At 46.9% G+C, this 19,878-nt stretch overlaps 3 protein-coding genes across 15 annotated transcripts in view; 1 reads left to right on the top strand and 2 right to left on the bottom strand.

Moving 5' to 3' along the window:
* The first annotated feature begins 466 nt into the window (after window positions 1–466).
* LOC120950876 (NEDD4 family-interacting protein 1-like) lies at window positions 467–3,798 on the top strand. Its single transcript, XM_040369260.2, has 2 exons — window positions 467–979; window positions 1,363–3,798. The coding sequence occupies exon 2, from the start codon at window positions 1,404–1,406 to the stop codon at window positions 2,106–2,108; it is 705 nt and encodes a 234-aa protein (XP_040225194.2). The 5' UTR covers window positions 467–979; window positions 1,363–1,403; the 3' UTR covers window positions 2,109–3,798.
* Window positions 3,799–4,188: 390 nt separating this feature from the next.
* Window positions 4,189–5,734, bottom strand: LOC120950874 (60S ribosomal protein L8). Its single transcript, XM_040369259.2, has 3 exons — window positions 5,611–5,734; window positions 5,141–5,292; window positions 4,189–5,061 (listed from the first exon to the last, which is right to left on the bottom strand). Exons 2-3 carry the CDS (start codon window positions 5,276–5,278, stop codon window positions 4,414–4,416), a joined length of 786 nt encoding a protein of 261 aa, XP_040225193.1. The 5' UTR covers window positions 5,279–5,292; window positions 5,611–5,734; the 3' UTR covers window positions 4,189–4,413.
* Window positions 5,735–6,000: 266 nt separating this feature from the next.
* LOC120950873 (uncharacterized) overlaps window positions 6,001–19,878 on the bottom strand; it is an 87,805-nt gene continuing 73,927 nt past the window's right edge. For 10 of the 13 annotated variants that reach the window (XM_040369254.2, XM_049607758.1, XM_049607757.1 and 7 more), the window contains 6 exons: window positions 14,372–14,684; window positions 12,603–12,623; window positions 12,051–12,302; window positions 10,819–11,049; window positions 10,672–10,712; window positions 6,001–8,688 (listed from right to left, as the gene is read on the bottom strand). In XM_040369254.2, coding sequence (XP_040225188.2) covers window positions 7,857–8,688; window positions 10,672–10,712; window positions 10,819–11,049; window positions 12,051–12,302; window positions 12,603–12,623; window positions 14,372–14,684 — 1,690 coding nt within the window. In that variant the 3' untranslated portion in view covers window positions 6,001–7,856. Of the gene's footprint in view, window positions 8,689–9,337; window positions 9,357–10,671; window positions 10,713–10,818; window positions 11,050–12,050; window positions 12,303–12,602; window positions 12,624–14,371; window positions 14,685–19,878 lie in introns of all 13 variants that reach the window. The other 3 variants (XM_040369257.2, XM_040369248.2, XM_040369250.2) reach the window with 3 other exon arrangements.

Genomic DNA, 19,878 nt, shown 5'->3' on the forward strand with positions numbered 1-19,878 from the left:
CTTCAACTGCTCGAAACAAAAGTAGCTCAGTCTTATGATGAAATTTTCGATAATTTCTTTTCGTTTTGTTTTTCATTGAAAGAAAATTTGTTTTTAATACAATTTCAAAAAATTACTGATAAGAAACGAATTTTGAACTTGTTTTTCTTTTACAACAAGATCTTAATTGCATTTTCAAATGCTTGTCAAGGTGCATGCAGTTTTCATTTATACACCTTGACTAGGTAGCTCGGAACGTGAAGATGAGCTATTATCCGCTGTTTGAACACAATACGATTGTTCATTTATATTTAAACAGATAAACAATACATTTAAACGGAAAATGCATTGTATCATGCAATTGCATTAATATTTCCTTTGAAAAGTGTTCCAGGCAGAGTTGCTCAATTTCTTCAAGGCCAAGCTGCGTGACAGCTCGTTTTTGACAGCGAAGTGTAGCTCAATATTAATGGCAACCACAAACTGACAACATCGCCCTGTGCTAGTGTGCGTGTCCGTGTGTGTGTGACGATGTTTGGATTTTTCCTCGTTCGCAGAGCACACAAAAAAGAAGGATTGAAAGCTTGAAAAGCAAAGAAAGGAAAAAAAAAGATAAAACTTTTATTTGCCCCCGTCTCTGTGCAACGCACCCGAGCAGAGGGTTGTGTGTGACATATCTCGTTGAATAAATAAACCCGTACTATTATCACTCGCCGTGTTTAGTCCGAGTTTAACGCACGGGCATTGTAAAGTTCACGATTTACGATTTTGCAACACACAACACAACGTCGTAGGGATTATTTAATACGCGTAGCGGAAGGAGAGGGCGCGCGTTCGAAGCGCACCAAAGGTCGCCGTCGCCGTCGTGAAAGGTGACGAAATTGTTCAACCCATAGACGGGTCGGGAAGTGAAGCGTTTCCGACGGAGAAAACCTCTCCCGTGAAAAAATAGTACGGCGCTAATCAACACGGCCACACGGTGGTGCCCAAAAGCGAAAAGGTAAGCAGCGGAAGCTTGAAATTGAGACGCAGTGCGTAGAAGTGCCGAAGATAAACATCTTCTTCTAGTAGGCTGTGGTGGCAAAAATCGATATCGCGCTACGTAGCAAGAACGACACGTTGTTTGTTGGAAAGGAAGAGAGAGTGGGGGAGGGTATCGCAGAGGGAATGAGAAAGGTTGCGGTGACTCATCACAACAAACTTTTCAGCTCAACTGTTGTTTTCCTTTTTGTGTATGTGAGTGTATGTATGTGAAAGTAATTTGTCCTTCCCGGTTAAGTCGGCAATAAACCAACCAACATCACATGACTCATAAAATCTAAACCCTTCTCATGTTTCTTGCAACGATAATTAATCGCCTCCTCCTTTCAAACCTCTTTTCAGCAAACGTAAACACAGCCGCGCAATCCCCAGTTGCGTAGAAAATGCCACCAACCAACAATCGACCGGATGAGCTGCCTCCGCCAAAGGCGGACTTTAGCGCACCGCCGCCGTACGAAGCGAACGATCCGCAGCAGCATCAGCACCTTCACCAGCATGAGTACGGATCGCAGCAGGCGGTGCCGGTGCCGGAGCTCACCACCAAGCTGCCCACCTACGAGGAGGTGCAGATGGAGAAGATGATCAATCACGAGCTGCCGATGGGCCCGATGGGACCGCTGGGGCCGCCGCAGATGCCACCGCCGCCGCCCAGCATCACCTCGATGGGTGGCCGGGGCGCGGCCGGTGTACCGGGCGGCCCGCAGGTAACGTTCATCGCGATCGATGCCGACGGGGAGAACATTACCGCCGACAATGGGCTGCTCGGTACGGACATCATGTTTGTGACCGCGTTTCTGATCGCGTTCCTGTTTAACTGGATCGGGTTTTTGGTGCTGACCTGTTTCTGTCACACGATTGCCGCACGGTACGGGGCACTGTCCGGGTTCGGGCTGTCGCTCGCCAAGTGGACGCTGATCATGAAGCACTCGACCGACTTTGCGTCGCACGAAAACTCGTGGCTGTGGTGGCTGATCATGGCGTTCGGGTTTCTGATCTGCGTCCGGGCGCTGGTGCAGTACATTAGCATCAAGCGCACCTGGCGCCTGCTGTCCACGTCCGCCCAGGAGCGGCTACTGTTTTTCTACTAAGCTTCGGAGCTGGAAGCTGTTTGTCTTACCATCTTGTTTTTTTTTTTTTTTTTTTGTAGTTTTTAGAACTTCCTTTACTTGCTCTGTTCGTTTTTCCTCCCGTATCATCGTGTTTACAAACCGGGGGGGAGAAGTAATTTTAATCCATTTCCCCTCCGTAGTTGCTGCTGTGCTTCTTCTATTTAGAAACTACACAAATAGTGCTTACACACACACAGGACAACACAGGTGTGATCCAAGTGATCACCGATTTGGTGGTTCATGTATCCCGTTTTAGCGTGGTAACGATGGTAACTCCCCCATGTCATGGTGTGCTGTTCCCTTCTAGACACTTTTCACCGGGCGGGGGGCAAGCAGAGCGGTCATATGATCCATATCTATTGTATGGTGCAAGTAGGATTTGGTACAGTTTTCGGGGGAGGAAGACCCGAATGGAGGGGTGTAGGTGTAGCGAAGGAATCATTATCGTAATTTTGTGATAGCAATCAGCGAGGTAGAGAGGAAAAAGGGGGAAAATATGGGTATCAGTTTGGGTATGTGTTTTGTGTTGTTTTTCTTCACCGTTTCCCCCCCCATTCCCTAGCTGTTTCCCTTCTTCTACGTGTGTGGTGTCTTTTGTACTGCCACACGAGCAAGGGCAGGATTGTATGTTTAAATATTTTATTAGTTACAGTCAAGTTAGGGCCAACATACCACTCGTGTGCTTGCCGCATGCTGAATGTTGTTGTTGTTTTTTTCTTTTTAAACGTGGGAATGGAAAACGAAATCGTTGTTTTAAATTTCTGCACCTTATTTCTCATGCAACGAGAAACAAAAACGGCGGGCCTGCTGTAGGATGTATCTAGAATGGGTAAGAAACAATGGGAAACAATGGAAAAGAAACGAGCGGCAGGAGGTAGGATTGTAGGAAAGCAGGGGAAGAAAGGGTGATCATATCCAACAAAGAATCAAATTGAAAATTCAGCAGGAAACACTTACCATTTGCTAAAAAACAATCTTCAAACCTTTGAGGAAAGAAAGCCCGGAAAACAAACACACTTGCAACAAACTTTCACAACACAATAACAAAACAAAATCAAACACTTCTTACTGGCCTGGCTCCCACTCTGGTGGTGTTACCGCAAATAGAAAGAGAAAAAAAAAAATCATATTTTTGTACGCTGTAAATAGTTTGTAACCACAACACAACGAGAAATGGTAAAATAAGGCGAGAGAAAATGGCGATGTAAGGAGGGGAAAGGATCGTTTGAAAATTGTGAAGGAAAAGCGAGGATAACACAAGATGCAAACACACACAAAAACATAACGAAAAGATACAATAAAATACCTACTACCTATGTGTGTGTGTGTGTTTTAGCGCCGTCACTACCAGATACTCTCTCTCTCTCTCTCTCTGTTTTGTGGATATTGTGTAAAACGGAAAAAAGTGGGGGGAAATTGTGGTGAAACAACATTAACTAAATTGGAAAAACCAACGCGCGAACCATAAGTGTGGAAGCGAACAAGAAAGAGAGAGAGAGAGAGAGAGAGAGAGAGAGAGAGAGAGAGAGAGAGAGAGGAAAATACGTCTACTGTGCTGTATTGTATAGAAAAGAAAGCATATTAAAACAAAACAAACTATGTCTCAATATTGTGAAAATCTAATAAAATGATAAAAAAGGAATAAAACTATGATATACCTTAAACATCATCCCACCTGTGTTTCACGTGTTTTATGTTGCGGATGACGAATTTGAGATTAACGGACGGTATTAAATATATTTAAACTAGTTGAGTGTGGATCACGTGAGGGCCTCTCTCTAGTCCTATCCTTCTTAGTAGTCCTGTTGTTTTCATGGCAACGTGGCAAACCATACGAATCTAATTCGATTCATGACAGTTGGTCTAATAGCGTAAATTGTGATGCAAATCATTTTGGAAGAGATTCTTTATCCCAATTGTAAACAAGCTGCCCCACAAAAGGGTAGAAAGAACACGTGTTTATCATTGCTTTGATAACACACGTGCAACTAGAAACTAACGTGCAAACGATGTGAAAATCAATGCTGATGTGATGATTATTGGTAATGCAAAAACTCCATTTTCATTGTGGTTGGAAGTTGATTATTTTATTTAACAACTCAACTCCCGCTCCTCTTTTCGCTTTCTTCTTCCTCCTTTTTGTTTTATCAATACACAAACGATATCGATACCGCGTTCCTCCCTCCTCTCTTCCACACACCGTACAGATGGACGTCGGGTGCCGGAAGAAAAAGTATAAACACCACCACAGAACATAAACAGCACAGCGACGACACTCGGCTGCTTACTTCTTCTCCTTCTCCTTGAACTTCTCGTCGCCCTTGCCACCACGGATACGACCGGTACGACGGGCAGCGATGAGACCGACCTTGCGACCCGGGGGCGTGCCGCGCTTGACGGTCGACGCCTTACCGATGTGCTGATGGTTACCACCACCGTGCGGATGCTCGACGGGGTTCATCGCCACACCGCGCACCTTCGGCCAGCAGTTGCGCTTCACCTTGTACTTGTGGTACGCACGGCCCGCCTTCAGGATGGGCTTGTCGATACGGCCACCGCCGGCCACGATACCGATCATGGCACGGTTCGCCGACGGCAGCACCTTCTTCGCACCGGACGGCAGCTTCACGCGCGTACGCTTGGTGTCCGGGTTGTGCGCAATGACCGAGGCGTAGTTGCCCGACGTGCGGGCCAGCTTGCCACGGTCGCCGGTCTTCTCCTCCAGATTGCACACAATCGTACCTTCCGGCATCAGACCGATCGGCAGCACGTTACCGATCTGCAGCTGGGCGCGCCGTCCACAGTACACGAACTGGCCGGTGTACATGCCTTCGGCCGCGATGAACAGCTGCTTGCTCAGGCGGAAGCGGTACGGGTCGCGGAAGTTGACGACCGCCAACGGGGCACCACGGCCTGGATCGTGGATGATTTGCTGCAATGTGGGGTGTGTAAACAAAAACCCGAAATTAGCCTACTTGGATCGGGGGGATTTGAATGACGTTTCACTCTACCTTCACGACACCCTTCAGGTAACCGTGACGCTCGGCATAGTCGAGATGGCGCAGTTTCGGCTCTCCCTTTCGCTTCTTGGTGTGGGCCCGGAACACGGATCCGGCACCTTTACGCTGCGCGCGAATGACGCGTCCCATTTCGACGCCTTAAACTGCAAACAAGGAACAAAACACAGAGAAGTGAACGTTAGAAGTTGAAGCAGTTGAAAGCAATCTACATTTAATATCCAAAAATCACGCAACATCACACAGCAGGGCAGGCAAGGCGGCTATAGTGACAAACATCGCCCTCCACACAACACACATCCACATCGCCGGGATTCGGAGCGAGCGCGGCGAACAAACATTAGCCACGATTCGGGGTTTTCAGCCGTTTGGAGGGCAAATGTCCACTTTCCACGTTTCCCCCAGTTGCCAATTGTGCGATGTTGCGCGTTTTCCAGTATCACTTCACGGCGAAAAACACTTACGGGGCTTAAAAGTTAATGTAATGATACACAAAATGTGTGTTCACTAGACTCTGCGACGAGCCGGAAAGAAAGAGAGAACGGCTGAACTGTCTAATGCAGGAAGCGGAGAAACGCACACTTGCGTTTGACAGCTGTCAGTGAGCGGGCTTTGAAGGCAGCTGTCAAAAAGTGTGCGTTCGTGGGTTGATGCGTTTGCGTAGCGACCGGGAACGTTGGTATGGAGTGTTTGAATTGGCCGTTGATATTTATCAAAAAAAATTCAAAAATATTAACAAAGGAGGAAAATCAACGTTCAAATGAATGGAAACGGTCAATGATGGGGATTACTGGACGAAACATTTTTTTTTGCCACATTTTCTTAACATTTCAAACCAGCAAAAAATGGTCTCCTTGTTATGCCTTTACAGTTTAATAATTTATTATCGAAATACTTTTGTCTTTTTGTGTGTTTTATGTTTGCATTGCATTTGCTATTGTATGCTGTATTTTGTTGCTGTTGTTGTGTTGTTTGAATGCTTACAATTGTCCATTTGATTTCTTACAAACACAGTTTAGTTTTACGGGACAGTATGCGCGCATTTTGCACAGAGAAAGAGAATTATGATTTCAGCGTTGTATTTTTTTGCGATTTATCAAGTCGTTATATTTTACGTTACACGGGGAATCATGTCAAAAGAGGGATTTTTGCTCTGCTCTACCTGTCCAAAGAGTCTGCCACGGTATCATATTTTACCAAGAGAGATTTGTGTGTCTTCACTGTTCGTTCTTTGCACGGATTTGTTTACTTTAACCTGAATTTAGCATGTTTAAAAAGAAACAATCATCCTTTAACGCACTACCTGCTGTAGGGTTTCAACGAATACGTAGAAATACGCTACTTAATCAACATATATTAGTAGGCGCACACGTGGCAGCACCTTTGATTCGAAGCAACTTCACCGTTTTCTTTGCCTTTTATCTCTCTGTCTCTCTCTCTGGCTTTCTCTACAAACTAATATGCTGGCGACGCTGCGACTTAACAGATTTTAGCCCCTTTTTTGTTCAAAACTAGAACTAATTCAGAAGCTAATAATACAAGGACAGGCAACAACGGGAGGTACAGCGCGGGCCACTATTAAACTAATTGCACAAAATGGAAGTGTTGTACCGAACCGAAAAAAGACGAGTGTGACCATATCATTTCAATTGTTGTTTTCTGTTTCCAATTTTGCTAATGCTAATTTCCCTGTTTTTCTTTGTCCCTTTCCTACATGTGCTCACATACGCATAAAGCCACAGGATTTATGTATTGTGTAAAAATTGTAAAAAACAGCTGCTACAGGAGGCGGTTTGTTTCTCTCTCTTTTTCTCTCTCTTTTTCCCCTCTCATTTTGCATTTTGCTGTAACAGCGTGCTATGGATGATTTTGCGGAGAAAAATGGGGAAATTTTCGCTATGTTGCTTTTCAATAAATACAACCGAAACTAGGCTTTACACATATTTCGCTTTCCCTTTCCCCATTGGGTTTGCTTTTGTTTTCCTTTTTGTGCACAACGGGGAAGGTTGTTGCTTTCCCCGATTTGCCCGGGCCGTCTTGCCTTAAACATGTACAAGAAGGGAGGGTATTACAATACACACAAATCATCAAATCGATCACATTGGTTCGTAGTATAATTATTTAGTATAGTTATCATTTTGCTGCTGTTTTGCCCCTTTTTTTTGCTTGCTCTTTAGCTAAGATTTGTTTAATATTTCCATTTGTTTGTTATCAGTTAATGTGTATGTATACAACAGTTGCTGGGGGTTTTAAGTTGCCTTTTTTTGGAAGAGGACAAAGATATTACTAAAATAGACAAAAAATATGGAAAATATGAAATTATTCACAATTGAAACTACTGCCGCCCTATCCTTTTAACGCAAACTGAGAACACTTTTTCTTTCCCCTCAAGCCAGGGAGCCTCTTTTTAAAATCATTAATCTAGCAGAGCTTGCCAGCAGACCGTTTTTTTGCAGGAGGAGGAGGGAATCGTTTAACAACCCACTGTCGCCCATCTTCCCAATGATTGCTACTAATAAAGTAAAATTATAACTTACTGCAAACGAACGATTCTCTTCTAATCTCTAATACCTCCCCTTCACAGTGGAATCTCCTTCGCTTGCTTTCTCTTTTTTTTCGGACGACTTTTGCCCTTCTTTCGTTCGCGGCCTTCTATCACACATCGATTTGTTTTGTCTCTTTCCATCAAACCCATCCGACCCCCGTTGGTTCAGTGTCCTACGATACCGTTGACGGTGCTGCCGTTGGTGTTGCCGGCACTGGCAAGATTGCTCTCCTCGCTGCAACAACTCCCCGCCGTACCGATCGCTCCTCCATTTACCACCACCGTATCCTTGTCCGATTCGGAACCGGACGGTTCCCGCCCATCGCTCGTCGCGGCCCCGGTAGCGGCCGGCGTTAGGAGCTTCCCATTCGGCATCACCACCAACGGTGCGGATTTGCTTTTCAGCGGCTCACCGACGCTCGCTAGACTGCTGCTGCTCCCGAACGAGGACGGTGGCCTGATGATGCTGCTGCTGCCGGTGGTAGTCCCTGCTGCCGGTCGCTTTGCCGTCCCATTCAGTCCGTTCAATTTCGACGCGGTCACAACACCGTTCGTTCGGCTCGGCGGGACTGCTTTGGAGGGTGGAGGTTTCACGGTGGTGCCGCCGTTCGGGGGCTGCCGCTGGATGGGTGACGCGAGCGTCCCGATTTGTGTGGTGCGGACGGGTTTGTTGCTGCCGTGCGGTGATCGTTCGCTGGGGCTGTGCAGCCCGAACGTGCTCAGATTGTGGCTAGAGCCGAGCGAGGTGCGGCGCAGTCCGTTCTGTGCGCCGGCGTTGTGTGTTGGCGTGGTTGGCGCACTGCCATTGCCGGCGTAGCTGTGCCGCACCGAGGACAGCTGCGTGTAGACCGAGGAGATTTGCGTTTTACTTTTCGGTGTCGTCGGCGTCCCGTTCGTGTGGTGGTGGTGGTGTTGGTGGGGCGGTGTTGCGCCCGCCAGCCCTACTGCTGATGGTGTGCGCAGTCCGTTTTTGGGCGTCACCGGCTTCTCACTGCGACTGCAAGGAAGGTGGAAGAAGGGACAATAAAAGGGAAATTAAAATTAATAAAAATAGATAATAGATATTACAAAAAAACTAGAACGATTTGCTATAAAATTAATGAACTTTGATTATGAGATCACTCCATGAAGCTACTTTTTCTGTGTTATTTTCTTTCTTAGTATTCCCTATTTGTTAGACAAAATTGCGTGTAAATGTACAAAATTGAAGATGACAGAGGGTGAGATCACACACACACAGACAGAGCACCGGCTGTATCCTTTTACCTTATTTAACTGCACGGGGCAAGGCATGAAAAGATAGGGAACATAAATATGGTTCGTTCGTTTTAGGGCGCATGGTTTCGTATATGATTTTACTATTTTGCTACTACAACAAACACTATCACATTGTCTACTATCACACACACACACAGAGAGAGAGAGGGAGGTTAAAGAGTGACACAAACGCACGACGGGAAATGCACTTGCACCAGCTACGGTGCGTACGGCAACCCGATCGTCATCCGGTCCGGTAACGAGGGCAGTCCGTTCGCCGCACTCGCAGCAGGGCAAGTGTCCAGCCGGCTGTGCACGAGGTGTAGGATGCAGATGAGATTGATCGCACACAGCATGCCTATTGCTAGTACTATATCACAAAGCAGTACCTGTCCCAGCTGTCCCAGCCTACGATGTGGGGGTTGCGCAGAAAGCCACCAGCAAAGCCCAAGGAAGTAAGCGAAAAGGAGCGAAGGTTGGAGCGGTCCGGACCGGTTGAAGGATGGACAGGGATGTTTTTAGGGGGATCAAATGATACAGTTAGATGACGATGATGGCGATGTTATGTACAGATGATGTTCCACAATGTTGTTAGTTGGTAGATGTGGTTTGTTACGTGTTAGTTGGTTACAGCCAGGAGTACATTTTGGCAACAGGTTTTCGCCCCATTTGATGTTGCGGTGGTTGTGATGTGTTTTCCCCCGGACGAATGTGGTCAGTTCAGTCAGTGGTAAGTTTGAAGGTGTTTGCGAGCGAGCATGTTTCGAAAGAACGAGACGAGAAAAGAACAATTTCCATATGAGCTTGCGTACGAGGCATAGGAGAGTAAGTGGGAAAATGGAACTCAGTAAAGGGACAACCGAAATAAAACAAATAAATCATGACAAACAAACAAAAATTAAGCCGCCAACAAGTGCCTTAAGGAGTGCTTTCCCTCCGGGAGTTGGAAAACAGTGCAACAAAGCAATGCACCAAGGAGTAGAGCTTTTGCAGCACGCCACGCACCAGCACGAACGGAGCGGAAGCTCCGTCCAGGCAGCTCCTTGCCCAACGGGCCATTATTGCCGCCCCGCCATCGTTGGCTACCCCCCGGCGACTTAATCGTGTTAGCAGTAAGCGGTTAAACAAATCAGCGATAATGGTTAGTAAACGGTTCGCCAGCGCAGCGATCCGGGCGACCGCTACACGACAGCGGTTAGCACAGCGTGCGGCAAGGGCCAGCTCGAACCCGACCGAACTGTGGCTGATGGGAAAATAGTCCGCCACGTACAGCGGGCGGGTCGGGAAGTGTCGCATGAAGGTTCTGTGTGGGTAAGGTGTTTGTGTGTTGTACAATTGATGTATCACATTTCCAGCACCGACAAGGGAAGGGACAGATTAGTACAAGTGTAGCCAAAAACACCGTCAGGCACACAAAAAGGAACACACGAAAAGGAAAGAAAGAAAAGAAAAGATAGGTAAAAATAAGGAAAACCTCATCCATAAAGCGATTTACCGAAAACAGAATGGACAATGTGGATTGGAAGGACGGCGAAAGTGGGGGAAAAAAATGAAAGCAAAACACAACACCCGTAACCAACACTAACGTACTAAACTAAAATGGTTTCACTAATATGCGCTAAGGTAAAATCAATAAATGTAATATATTATTCTGCAACCGGCAGGTCGGCCGGTCGGTGGATGGATGGTACACGCGGTGGGTACCTCAGAAACCGATAATTACCTTCCTAATCCTTCCTGTCCACCGAAGGAAACGGGCCTCAGCTGAAACGAAGAGACAAAAAGACGTTTGTAAATTAGATTTGCTGGCAAGCAGTTGCAGCTAGAAGCGAAGAAGGTCTACTACTACTACTACTACTACTGCACGTACTCGTTCCGTTTGCGTCGCGGTGCTGATGGTTTCCGCCGACTGGTGGTTCCGATCGCTGCTGCCGGCACTGTCCGGCCCGGATAGGGCCGTGCCATCCCCGCTCTCCGTGGACGAGCCACCGTTCGTGAGGCTGTGGAGCTGCTGCTGCTGCTGCTTCTCTCGCTCCGCTTCATACTTTTCGATCAGATTCTGCTGCTGCCGAATCGTGCGATCTTTGGCCGTTAGCTCACCCTGCGTGCGGTCGTGCCGGAGACACGGGTAAGAGTAAAAGTGACTAAGTGAATAATTTTAACACGGAAGCGAACAGTTCTAACTATCGAACAACGAAAGCCTTAAGTAAATCTAACGTAAACGGTTCTATATTTTAAAGAATATTTTATGGTTTTGTTTTTTTTTGCAATAAATACTGATTTTATTTCCAATAAGAATTTATATATAATATAAAAACAATATTTTTTCTAATAATATTATTTTAGTCTCTTTAATTAAAGGGAAAAGGATGTTTATAGATAAAGCAATATCTTTACAAGCGTTCTGGAAGTAGTAAAAAGGTATTTCAAAGCTAAGGTAAAGACAATTCCTTCAAGACGACAGAGAGCATCGTTGAACGCTGCAAAGGAGTAGCAAGTAGGGGTGCTCGAATATTTGTGTTTATTTTTAGGAAAGGGAACATAATTCAGAGTTTGTATAAAAAAAAAACAACTTCACAACATCAAAAGCCAATTCGATAAAAAAAGAACAGTGAAGATCTCAAAATAGTGGAAAAGAAGCGTTCAACAAGGTAAAAGAATAGATAAGCGATAGACTTGTAGAGCTGTAGTCCAATTATTGAGTTTCGGTGGGTACACAATAATACATGTTTAATTGTAATTGTTTAGTTATTTTTCGCGAAGGTTTCTTCGTGATACCTTACGCGTCCTATTGCTTCACAGTTGTTCCCACCTATTCCAGAGTTTTATGCTTTTGGGACAGAGACAATTTTGGAAAAACTCAAACAAACAACTAAGAAGAGTATAAAGTGGGGCAGCAGCATTATGCACCGATTGCAGCACAAACGCTGGAACCGGAAGCCCCTTGCAATGGCGAGACACTACCGTTGCAACTATAAATAACACACGCAGGGCTCGCGCACTCTCCCTCCCTCTCTCTTCCACACTACAACAAAGCGGGCGGGCACTAATAGGAAGGGCGGTAGAGTAAGAGAAATAAAAGGGAAATGAACGTGCAAATACCTGAAGGTAAACCACCTGTCTTCTGAGATCCGCCAGCTCCTGCCGCTGGTCCTCGAGTAGGGCTAGGGCCGCCACGCTGGACTCACGGATGAGTATGTTTTCTTGCTGCTGCTGCTGTTGCTGTTCCTGGGACGTTGCCGTCGTCGCCGTTGTAGTTGTTGCCGAGCCGATCGTACCATTGGCGGCCATTGCGGCTGCTGCCGTCGTGAAGAATTGCCCATTGTTATTTTCAAATGGGTTGAGAGTATCGGTCTGTGAAAAAGGGGGGGAAAAAAGCCCGCAGTTAGGACAGTATGAACGATGAGTTTTCCGGAACCTTCGCGTGGAGAGTGGGAAAGAGGATCATGTAGTAGTGGAGATGGGTTTACAATTAGTTACATTAGTAGGGTTTGTTTTTCATGCCTTTTTCGGTATTTATACACTAGCACACACATGGTTAGTACGGTACGCGAGTTAGAAGTGGTAAGTAGGAGCGAAATTGTGGCTAGAAACATCTTACCCAAAATGTGAAATACTGTAAACTTAAAAGCACCTGTAAAACATATAACCTACCATCATCAAATTTTCTTCATCCTGTTCGAGTTCGTGGTGGGTGGTGGTTGTGTTGGTTCAGTTCGTACGGTGGTGGGGGGACGGCCGTCACATTCGAGTGTTCGAGGACGCGGCCAAAAAAGGGTTGACACATACACACATACGTGGAGGTTGAGGGAAGTAGTAGCAGGCGTTAGGAAACGGCACCCACACCAACACATCATCGGATTTTTTTTTCGAAATTTGGATGAAGAAAATATGGCGCGTGTATATACATCACACACACAGAAAAGACAACAACATTGGAAAGAAAAACAGAAAAAAGAAAGAAAAAAAAAACAAATAAAAGAAAGAGATAAGGAGAGAAGAAGAAAAACAAAAGAAATGTTAACAAACAAAACTAAAACGACGAATAACGATCGAGAAGGAAGTGCGCGCACGAGTGATAACGAGATCGTGTGGTTGCGTATGGCGCGGTGCGCGAAAATGAATGCAAAAGCGCACACATTCACACCAACACGCATACACTAATGAATGAAGGAAAGGATGCGAGAGGATGGAATGGAATGCAATTTTCCCGCGGCGAGGAAATTCGAAACCGAGTTTGCAAACTTTTAATCAGGAGAGTGGCATCGTGCGCTTTTGGAAACACACACAAAACGGTGATGTAAGAGCAACCGCCGAACAAAAACGGAAATGATGAAACGAACGTTATGAGAGGCGTTTGAGCAAGGCATGATGATCAAGAATAATGCGGTCGATGCGGGCGAAATGTTAACACAATTGATCCAAAGTGGAAAGTGAGCGGGATGTAATAATGCGCGAGCATGCTGTTTTTTGTGCGCACGAGAAGGAGACAATCAATCTAGGTAGGCGTTCACGTGAAGGAGCCGCATGCATTTTCACTAATGACCAGTGCTGCAAAATGTCATGAGCATCTCGAGATGTTCACCAACAAAACCAATGAACATATCCGTGATGGCTTGATGCTTATTGCTGATACTCAATGGCAAAAATGACTTTTTTTCTGGCTGTGAACAACGTGATTAGCTCACGTACACAATTGAGATGATCAGAGATGAGACTCACACATTTAGTGGACCAATCACATGCTTGGTGACATTTTGTTTAGCAACCAACTCTTGGTCACTCACTTGGTCACGACATTTTCTGTCGGTGATAATCATGACATTTTTCGAATATATTTGGCGTGTGGTCCAAGCTACAAAATGATCATACTTTCGCGTTCTGTCTGCTTTGTTTGCCTGTTGGGTCATGAAGAAATCATGTTCTTTTTGTTTCTTGGAACGACTCACAAGCGCCGCATATCTCCCATGACTATCGTGATGATCACCGACACAAAATGTTGCGACCAAGTGACTGACCAAGAGTTGGTCGCATGTCACCAGGCATGTGATGGTCGCATAAATTGTTTGAGTATCACATCTAATCATCACAGTAGAGCTCGTGACGCTGACATAATTTTGTTTCAGCCGAAATTTGGCATAACTTTGTCAGTGACGCTTTGCAGAAATGATCACAAGTAAAAAAACAGTCATTACATAGTGACTGACCAAGTGTTGGTCGCAAAAATGTCATGAAGCATGTATTGGTCACATCGATCGTTTTGAGTGATCACCTTTGATTATCACAATTGAGTACGTGACGCTGACATGGATTTTGTTTGAATCAGTTTTGTTATGACATTAACAGTGACATTTTGCAGCACTGCTGATGACACTTGATGGAGAAGCGCTTGCTTAGGGGCTCTCCCATTCCTGTTTGCTCACCTCCTGCATTATCCGGCGGAGTCGTACCAGCTGCTTCTTGAAGTGCACCACGTCCTGGAGCATGGAGTTGCGCAGCGACTTGTCGAGCAGGGTGAGATCTTCCGCGGAGTTGGTAGCGGTCGAGGCAGAGTCCGTACAGTTGTTGTTGTTGGCGAGATTGTGGAACTGGCTCAGGGTGGCCGTCTTGTACGAGCCGGCGAACGTTCGCCGCGGCAGGCTGTCGATCGAGCGCGGGCTTTCCGATCCATTCGTGGGCGTCGCGTTGTTCTGCAGGCGTCGGGTGAGTAGCCGTGCCCTTGCCGGTAGCTGGGATCTGGAAGCGAAAGAGAGCACACGGAGAATGAGAATGAGCGTTTTAGTTCCGCTGCCTGAGTGCGCGGTTGGAGTTATGCGAATATGGGAGTTTGTTTGGAGGGAGGCAACACAGTAACACCTCCACACTGCGGATACAATAAATATACGTTTATGGCACAAAGTGATTTTTTTTTGCAAAAGTATCAAGCGAAGGTAACAGACAAAAAAATTGGTGCAGTAAAACTTGTTTACTGCGAAAACTAAGCCAACACCGCCTGGCAGCCCCCACCGTGGCAACCGTGGCTGGCAGAAAATCGATAGTAACCTATTTGCAATTCCCGTCGTCCCAGTCGCAGAATGGTGATGGTGGTGGTGGTGGTCGCCGGCTCTGGAGGGACTCGTGGTGCTGAGGCGCACGCTGGCGCACCGCTCGAGCGTGCTGGTGCTGCCGGCGGTGCCGGACGGTGCCAGCAGGCGGTGATGGGCCGCTGCGGATGTTCGGCTGGCCGGTGCGCCGGTGCTGCTGCTGCGCTGCCGGCTGGGCACCGCCGCATTGACGGTGTGCGGTACGGTCAGGTACGCTGTGGCAGTGGTGGTGGTGGTGTTGGACGATGACACCGGACCTTTCGGTTCGCTTGCCGCTTTCCGGTGGTGCGTTAGGAGACCGTGCCGTCCGGTGGTGGTGAACCCGCCCGCATGCATCGGGGAGTTTGAGCGCGACCGGCCGACGGAATGGACGTACAGCTTTTCCGACGTGTGCAGATCGGTCTTGACGCGGCGGGCACCGATCGGTGGGGACGAGCTGGTCGCATTCGATTGCATTTTTGCACGACGTACAACACAACTCAACCAAAGGCACACGCGGTGGTGGTAATCGAATTATGAGCGTTCTAATTTACACACGTCACACCACGGCGAACGTAGCGTAGATTCCACGGGGTTCCGCGGCTGGTTGCTCTCTTATCATAGTAATCCCATGGTTGACACGATAAAAAAAACACCAGCGGAACCAGCACTTGGGGTCACTCAGATTAGGGACCAAACGCTCAAGCACACTCTGTTTGGGTGGTGTGCATATCGATTTTCGTCTTGCCTTCGATAAGGAACTCGTGCAAGACGTCGTACTGTAATAGGGATGCAGTATCGATTTTCTTGCCCTACAGTGAACACATGACGGTTGGCGAGGGGCACTACTTTATCACAATTATCACAAGACGTCAATGGGACCGTACTTTCCCTTGTCTTACACGCGGCCACAAGTCGCGTTTGCTGGGTCGATATCAGGACGGGACCAACTCCTTCTATTAGCCGCACTCTCCGCACCGTCCGCTTGTTGCTTGGATGGGGACTTTTCGCACAGATTTCGCACTAAAGACCCGTCCGACTTCGGTGGTTCGTTTTCCCTCCTAGCCTACTACGATTTCCACTGCATTTGTAGTACTATTCTCTCCGGTGTGTGTGTGTGTTCTCACTCTCGGGGAAATTCTTCCTCTCAGCAATCGCTCTCTCTTTACTTTCTTTTTTATCTCTCTCTCTCTCACACACACACTGTTCCCTCTTTCCGTTCTATGCACTCTTCGCACACTTGTTATCCCTTTTTAGCCCTTTCTTTTTGGTTTGTTTTCTCTGCCAACCAAATGGCGAATCAACAGGGGGTTTTTGGAGAAGAAAAACCCTTTTGCTCTGGAACAAGGATGCACACACACACACTGACACACCGTTCTGGAGACAGTGAGAGAGCGAGAGACCTTTCTTGTGGAATCGTGAAAAACGTAAACAAACGAACACACACACACACACGAGCGCGCTGTAATATTGAACGGAATCCCTAAACCCGTACACCACCGACGTACGTCGTCGTGCGCGTCGTCGTCGTCTGGTGCGGCTGCTGATTGCGTACTGAAGAGGCGGCAGCACGCGCGCACAAGTTGCGCCAGCAGGTTTTGGCTTTTCCTTGCCTGCGCGGCCTGCTGTGGGTATTCGTCCGTGGCCCCCTCCCCCCAAGCCTCCCGGCCTCCGTATGGTCGGCGGGCAGCGGCGGCTCGCGGACATTCGCGTGTTGCGTTCGTACGCGTTTTCGTAGTACACACCTGCTCAAGCGCGTGTGTGTATATGTCCGTTGGGCGCGAAAGAGTTTTCCGCGTGCGGTTTCGGGGTGCGAGCGAGACAGCACCGTGGCTGTGTGAATGGGGGACACCGGGTTGGTGCGTAACGTGTAAGACGACCACCACCGCGACCGCTGGCTGGTTGCATTGAATCGGGTGTCGTTTGATAAGATTGCACACACGCTTCCACGCACCACCTAACCGCTGATTCCTCCCCGCTCCGTGTGCAACTCTTCATGCCGGGTAGACCGGGGTGATGATGATGATGGGCTGAAATCCTTCCGCAATTTGGGGCGCTGCTTCGACCACGTACGTTTCCTTCTCGCCGCAAGTGAGCAACGCGTGTGCTGGTGACATTCACCAACACTCCCCCCGATGACAGAGCAGCAGATTTTCTCTCACCAGGACCGAAGAAGGGATGTGTGTGGGTGGGTTTTTTTCTATTTTTTCTGTCACTTCTGTTGTCTTTGTTTATCCGCGTTCGAGGCATGGGGGGTTTGATGATCATTTTGCCATTCGGGTCTCGCTCGCTCGGCAGAGCGTGAAAATTCGCTCGGAAAATTCGCTGCCAAAATCGCACACGCGGATGATGTCACCCGTGCATTGATGATACTAAGCCGCAGGAGGTGTGTGTGTTGGTGATACATTTTGAGGGACATTTTCATTTCAGTGTCGACAGCGATACTATTGGGATTTTCCTTTTGCCTAAAAAAACGACATTCTTGAAGTATCGTTACGGTTTATATTGCTACTTCCGGTCAATGTCACTGTTTTTCATCGGAAGAGAGCCATTAAAACGAAGTGGAATTAAACAAGCATTCCTTCTTCAAGCACACGCTTTACTTACTCGCCATCAACTACCAGAGTTCGAAAGAAAAAAAGCTAAAACACATCTAAAAAGTAATGCTTCTCGATAATTGCGCTTTTTTTTTTAAACAAACCCTTTTTAAATACACAACAAATCCCCCCGGCTTGCCTCTTTGTACTGCAATGATAGGGTTTGGTTTGTCTGGTTTTCTTTTGTGTATTTTTATATAAATACAGACCATCGATTGAAGGTGGCGAGAGAGCTCGAGCGCGCGCGCGCGCTCTGGCCCTCTAGCCGCAATGTGAAATCTGTGAAATTTTGCGCGCAGAAAGTGAAGCTACAAAGGAGCAAAAAAAAAAAAAAAACGCTACAACCAAACTGTTTTGCCGGCAACATAAATCACGAGCATCAGCAAGCAGCTCCAATTACGGTGCATTCGAGCATAGCCGGAAGGATGTGTGTGTGTGTGTGTTTACTTATCGGTGATATCGGAGTTGTTGTTGAAGGTGATAGCAGCCGTACCACCGCGTACACCAAACACGCTGCAGCCTGTTGCTGCTGACGCGCGGCTTTTAAGCTTAAGAAGCGGGTTCGATTTCAAATTTCACGTGATCGCGTGCAGTAGAATCACGTGCCGCGCGCAGGGCATGGAATCTATAGTAGGGAAGATCGCTCCTCGTTGCTCGCCGAGGGCTTTCTCTATTCGCGCGAAATAGTTTTGTTTGTTGCCTGTTTATGGCCTGAGAGAGGAATTGGGTCAGTTGGGTCTCTATTGTGAAGGAAGAAGTGAAGCGTGGAGGTGTTTGTTGTGATCGCTAAACCAAGGGAAAATTTTCACTTTGCATGCAGCGGCCCTTTTCGCGAGCAAATTCCAACATGTGGGGCAAGACATTGAATTTTTATATCCTTTTCAGGTACATTTCCAAACGATTTCTTCTCTTTCTATGTTAAAATCTTGCCAACATGTTAATTTCCCAATGAGATGACACAGCCAGCTTCAACAAGAATTCATCTCACACATGTTGTCTTAGGATCATTTAAACAAGCAATAAACTGCTCCACCCTTAAGAAAGCAACAGGCTTTGTTGGTCTTGCTTGTCAGAAACAAAAAGCAACAAAATTGAAACATCTTTTCAATTTCTAAACATCTACCAATAAATGTTAACGCAATGTGCCAAAAATATCTTCAAACGAGCACAACCGCCTAGTCACCGTCGAAAGTGTCGGATGAGTTCATTCTCTTAGAAAGCAAAGATCTACACAGAACAAAAGAATGAAAGAGATTTGGTCACATTTTTGTCCGGTACTTTGCGTAGCGAACGAAAAAAAAACTAATAAAACACGCTGCTTTATGTTTATTGCGTGTAGCACGCGTATAATAGCATCATCGTGTGCCGAAACAAACACACACACGCGCTGAGAAATCCTACATAAATATTGAACCTAACGGTGTGCGCCGCCAGCTTGCCATTTATTTGTAAATTGTTTAAATATTTGAAAATAAGAGAAGAAACAAAGGGGTAGATGAGTAAGACCCACAGACACACAGTGAGGACTCTTCAAACGTGTCCCATTCATTGGTTGATGATGACATCCGATCGCAAAACGGTGGAGCGCAAAAGGTGTAGCACAACAGGCAGCAGCAGCACGGGGTTTTTGGGGCGGTTTTTTTGGTCGGCGCCCGCATCATGTGAGGTAATCGGATCGTGCTTAATTAAATTGATGTCACACCTCGACGAGCTACAGCAGCACAACAACACATCATAAAGCGGGAGAGAGGTTGAGGTGAAGGGAAATTATGCCAACCTTCATCGACCCGTGATGTGATGTGGAGGAGCGCAACAATAGCAAGTATAGTATGATGTGGTTTTATTGGTCTCGTCGTTTTAATGATCTCAAATCATATTGGAAAAACGAACGAAAAACGAAAAGAAGAGTCCAATACGAAAATGATAGTCCAATAAGACGTCCAATAGTGCCACCATTTGTTGGTCCTTTTACGTCTGCCCTAAGCTCCCGTGTCCATCGACAGTTTACGACGATGGCACAGATGGCACGCATGGCAGATCATCGCCTCCAATCCCTAAAGCCCCTTTAAGCTAACTATCCGTATCGAGCTAACTTCTCTCACCTCGAGCTCTCTCGTGACCAACCAAGCGGGTCCAATAGATTCTACCATCGGTGAACGGAAAACACTACCCAACCGAACCACCAACAATCGGCGGCAGAAGTGACTCATCCGATGACTGCTCAAAAGCTTTTCAGGTACACGATGATCATAACGAGAGCTCTCGCTTTAG

The sequence above is a fragment of the Anopheles coluzzii genome, chromosome 2 (assembly GCF_943734685.1).
Source record: "Anopheles coluzzii chromosome 2, AcolN3, whole genome shotgun sequence".
Taxonomy (NCBI): Eukaryota; Metazoa; Arthropoda; class Insecta; order Diptera; family Culicidae; genus Anopheles; species Anopheles coluzzii.

Bases quoted from the DNA above. Each gene is read 5' to 3' on its own strand.
- LOC120950876 (XM_040369260.2), top strand. From the start codon at position 1,404: ATGCCACCAACCAACAATCGACCGGATGAGCTGCCTCCGCCAAAGGCG.
- LOC120950874 (XM_040369259.2), bottom strand. From the start codon at position 5,278: ATGGGACGCGTCATTCGCGCGCAGCGTAAAGGTGCCGGATCCGTGTTC. The intron at 5,062-5,140 runs GTAGAGTGAAAC...CCCACATTGCAG, and splicing joins ACCTGAAGGGTGTCGTGAAG to CAAATCATCCACGATCCAGG.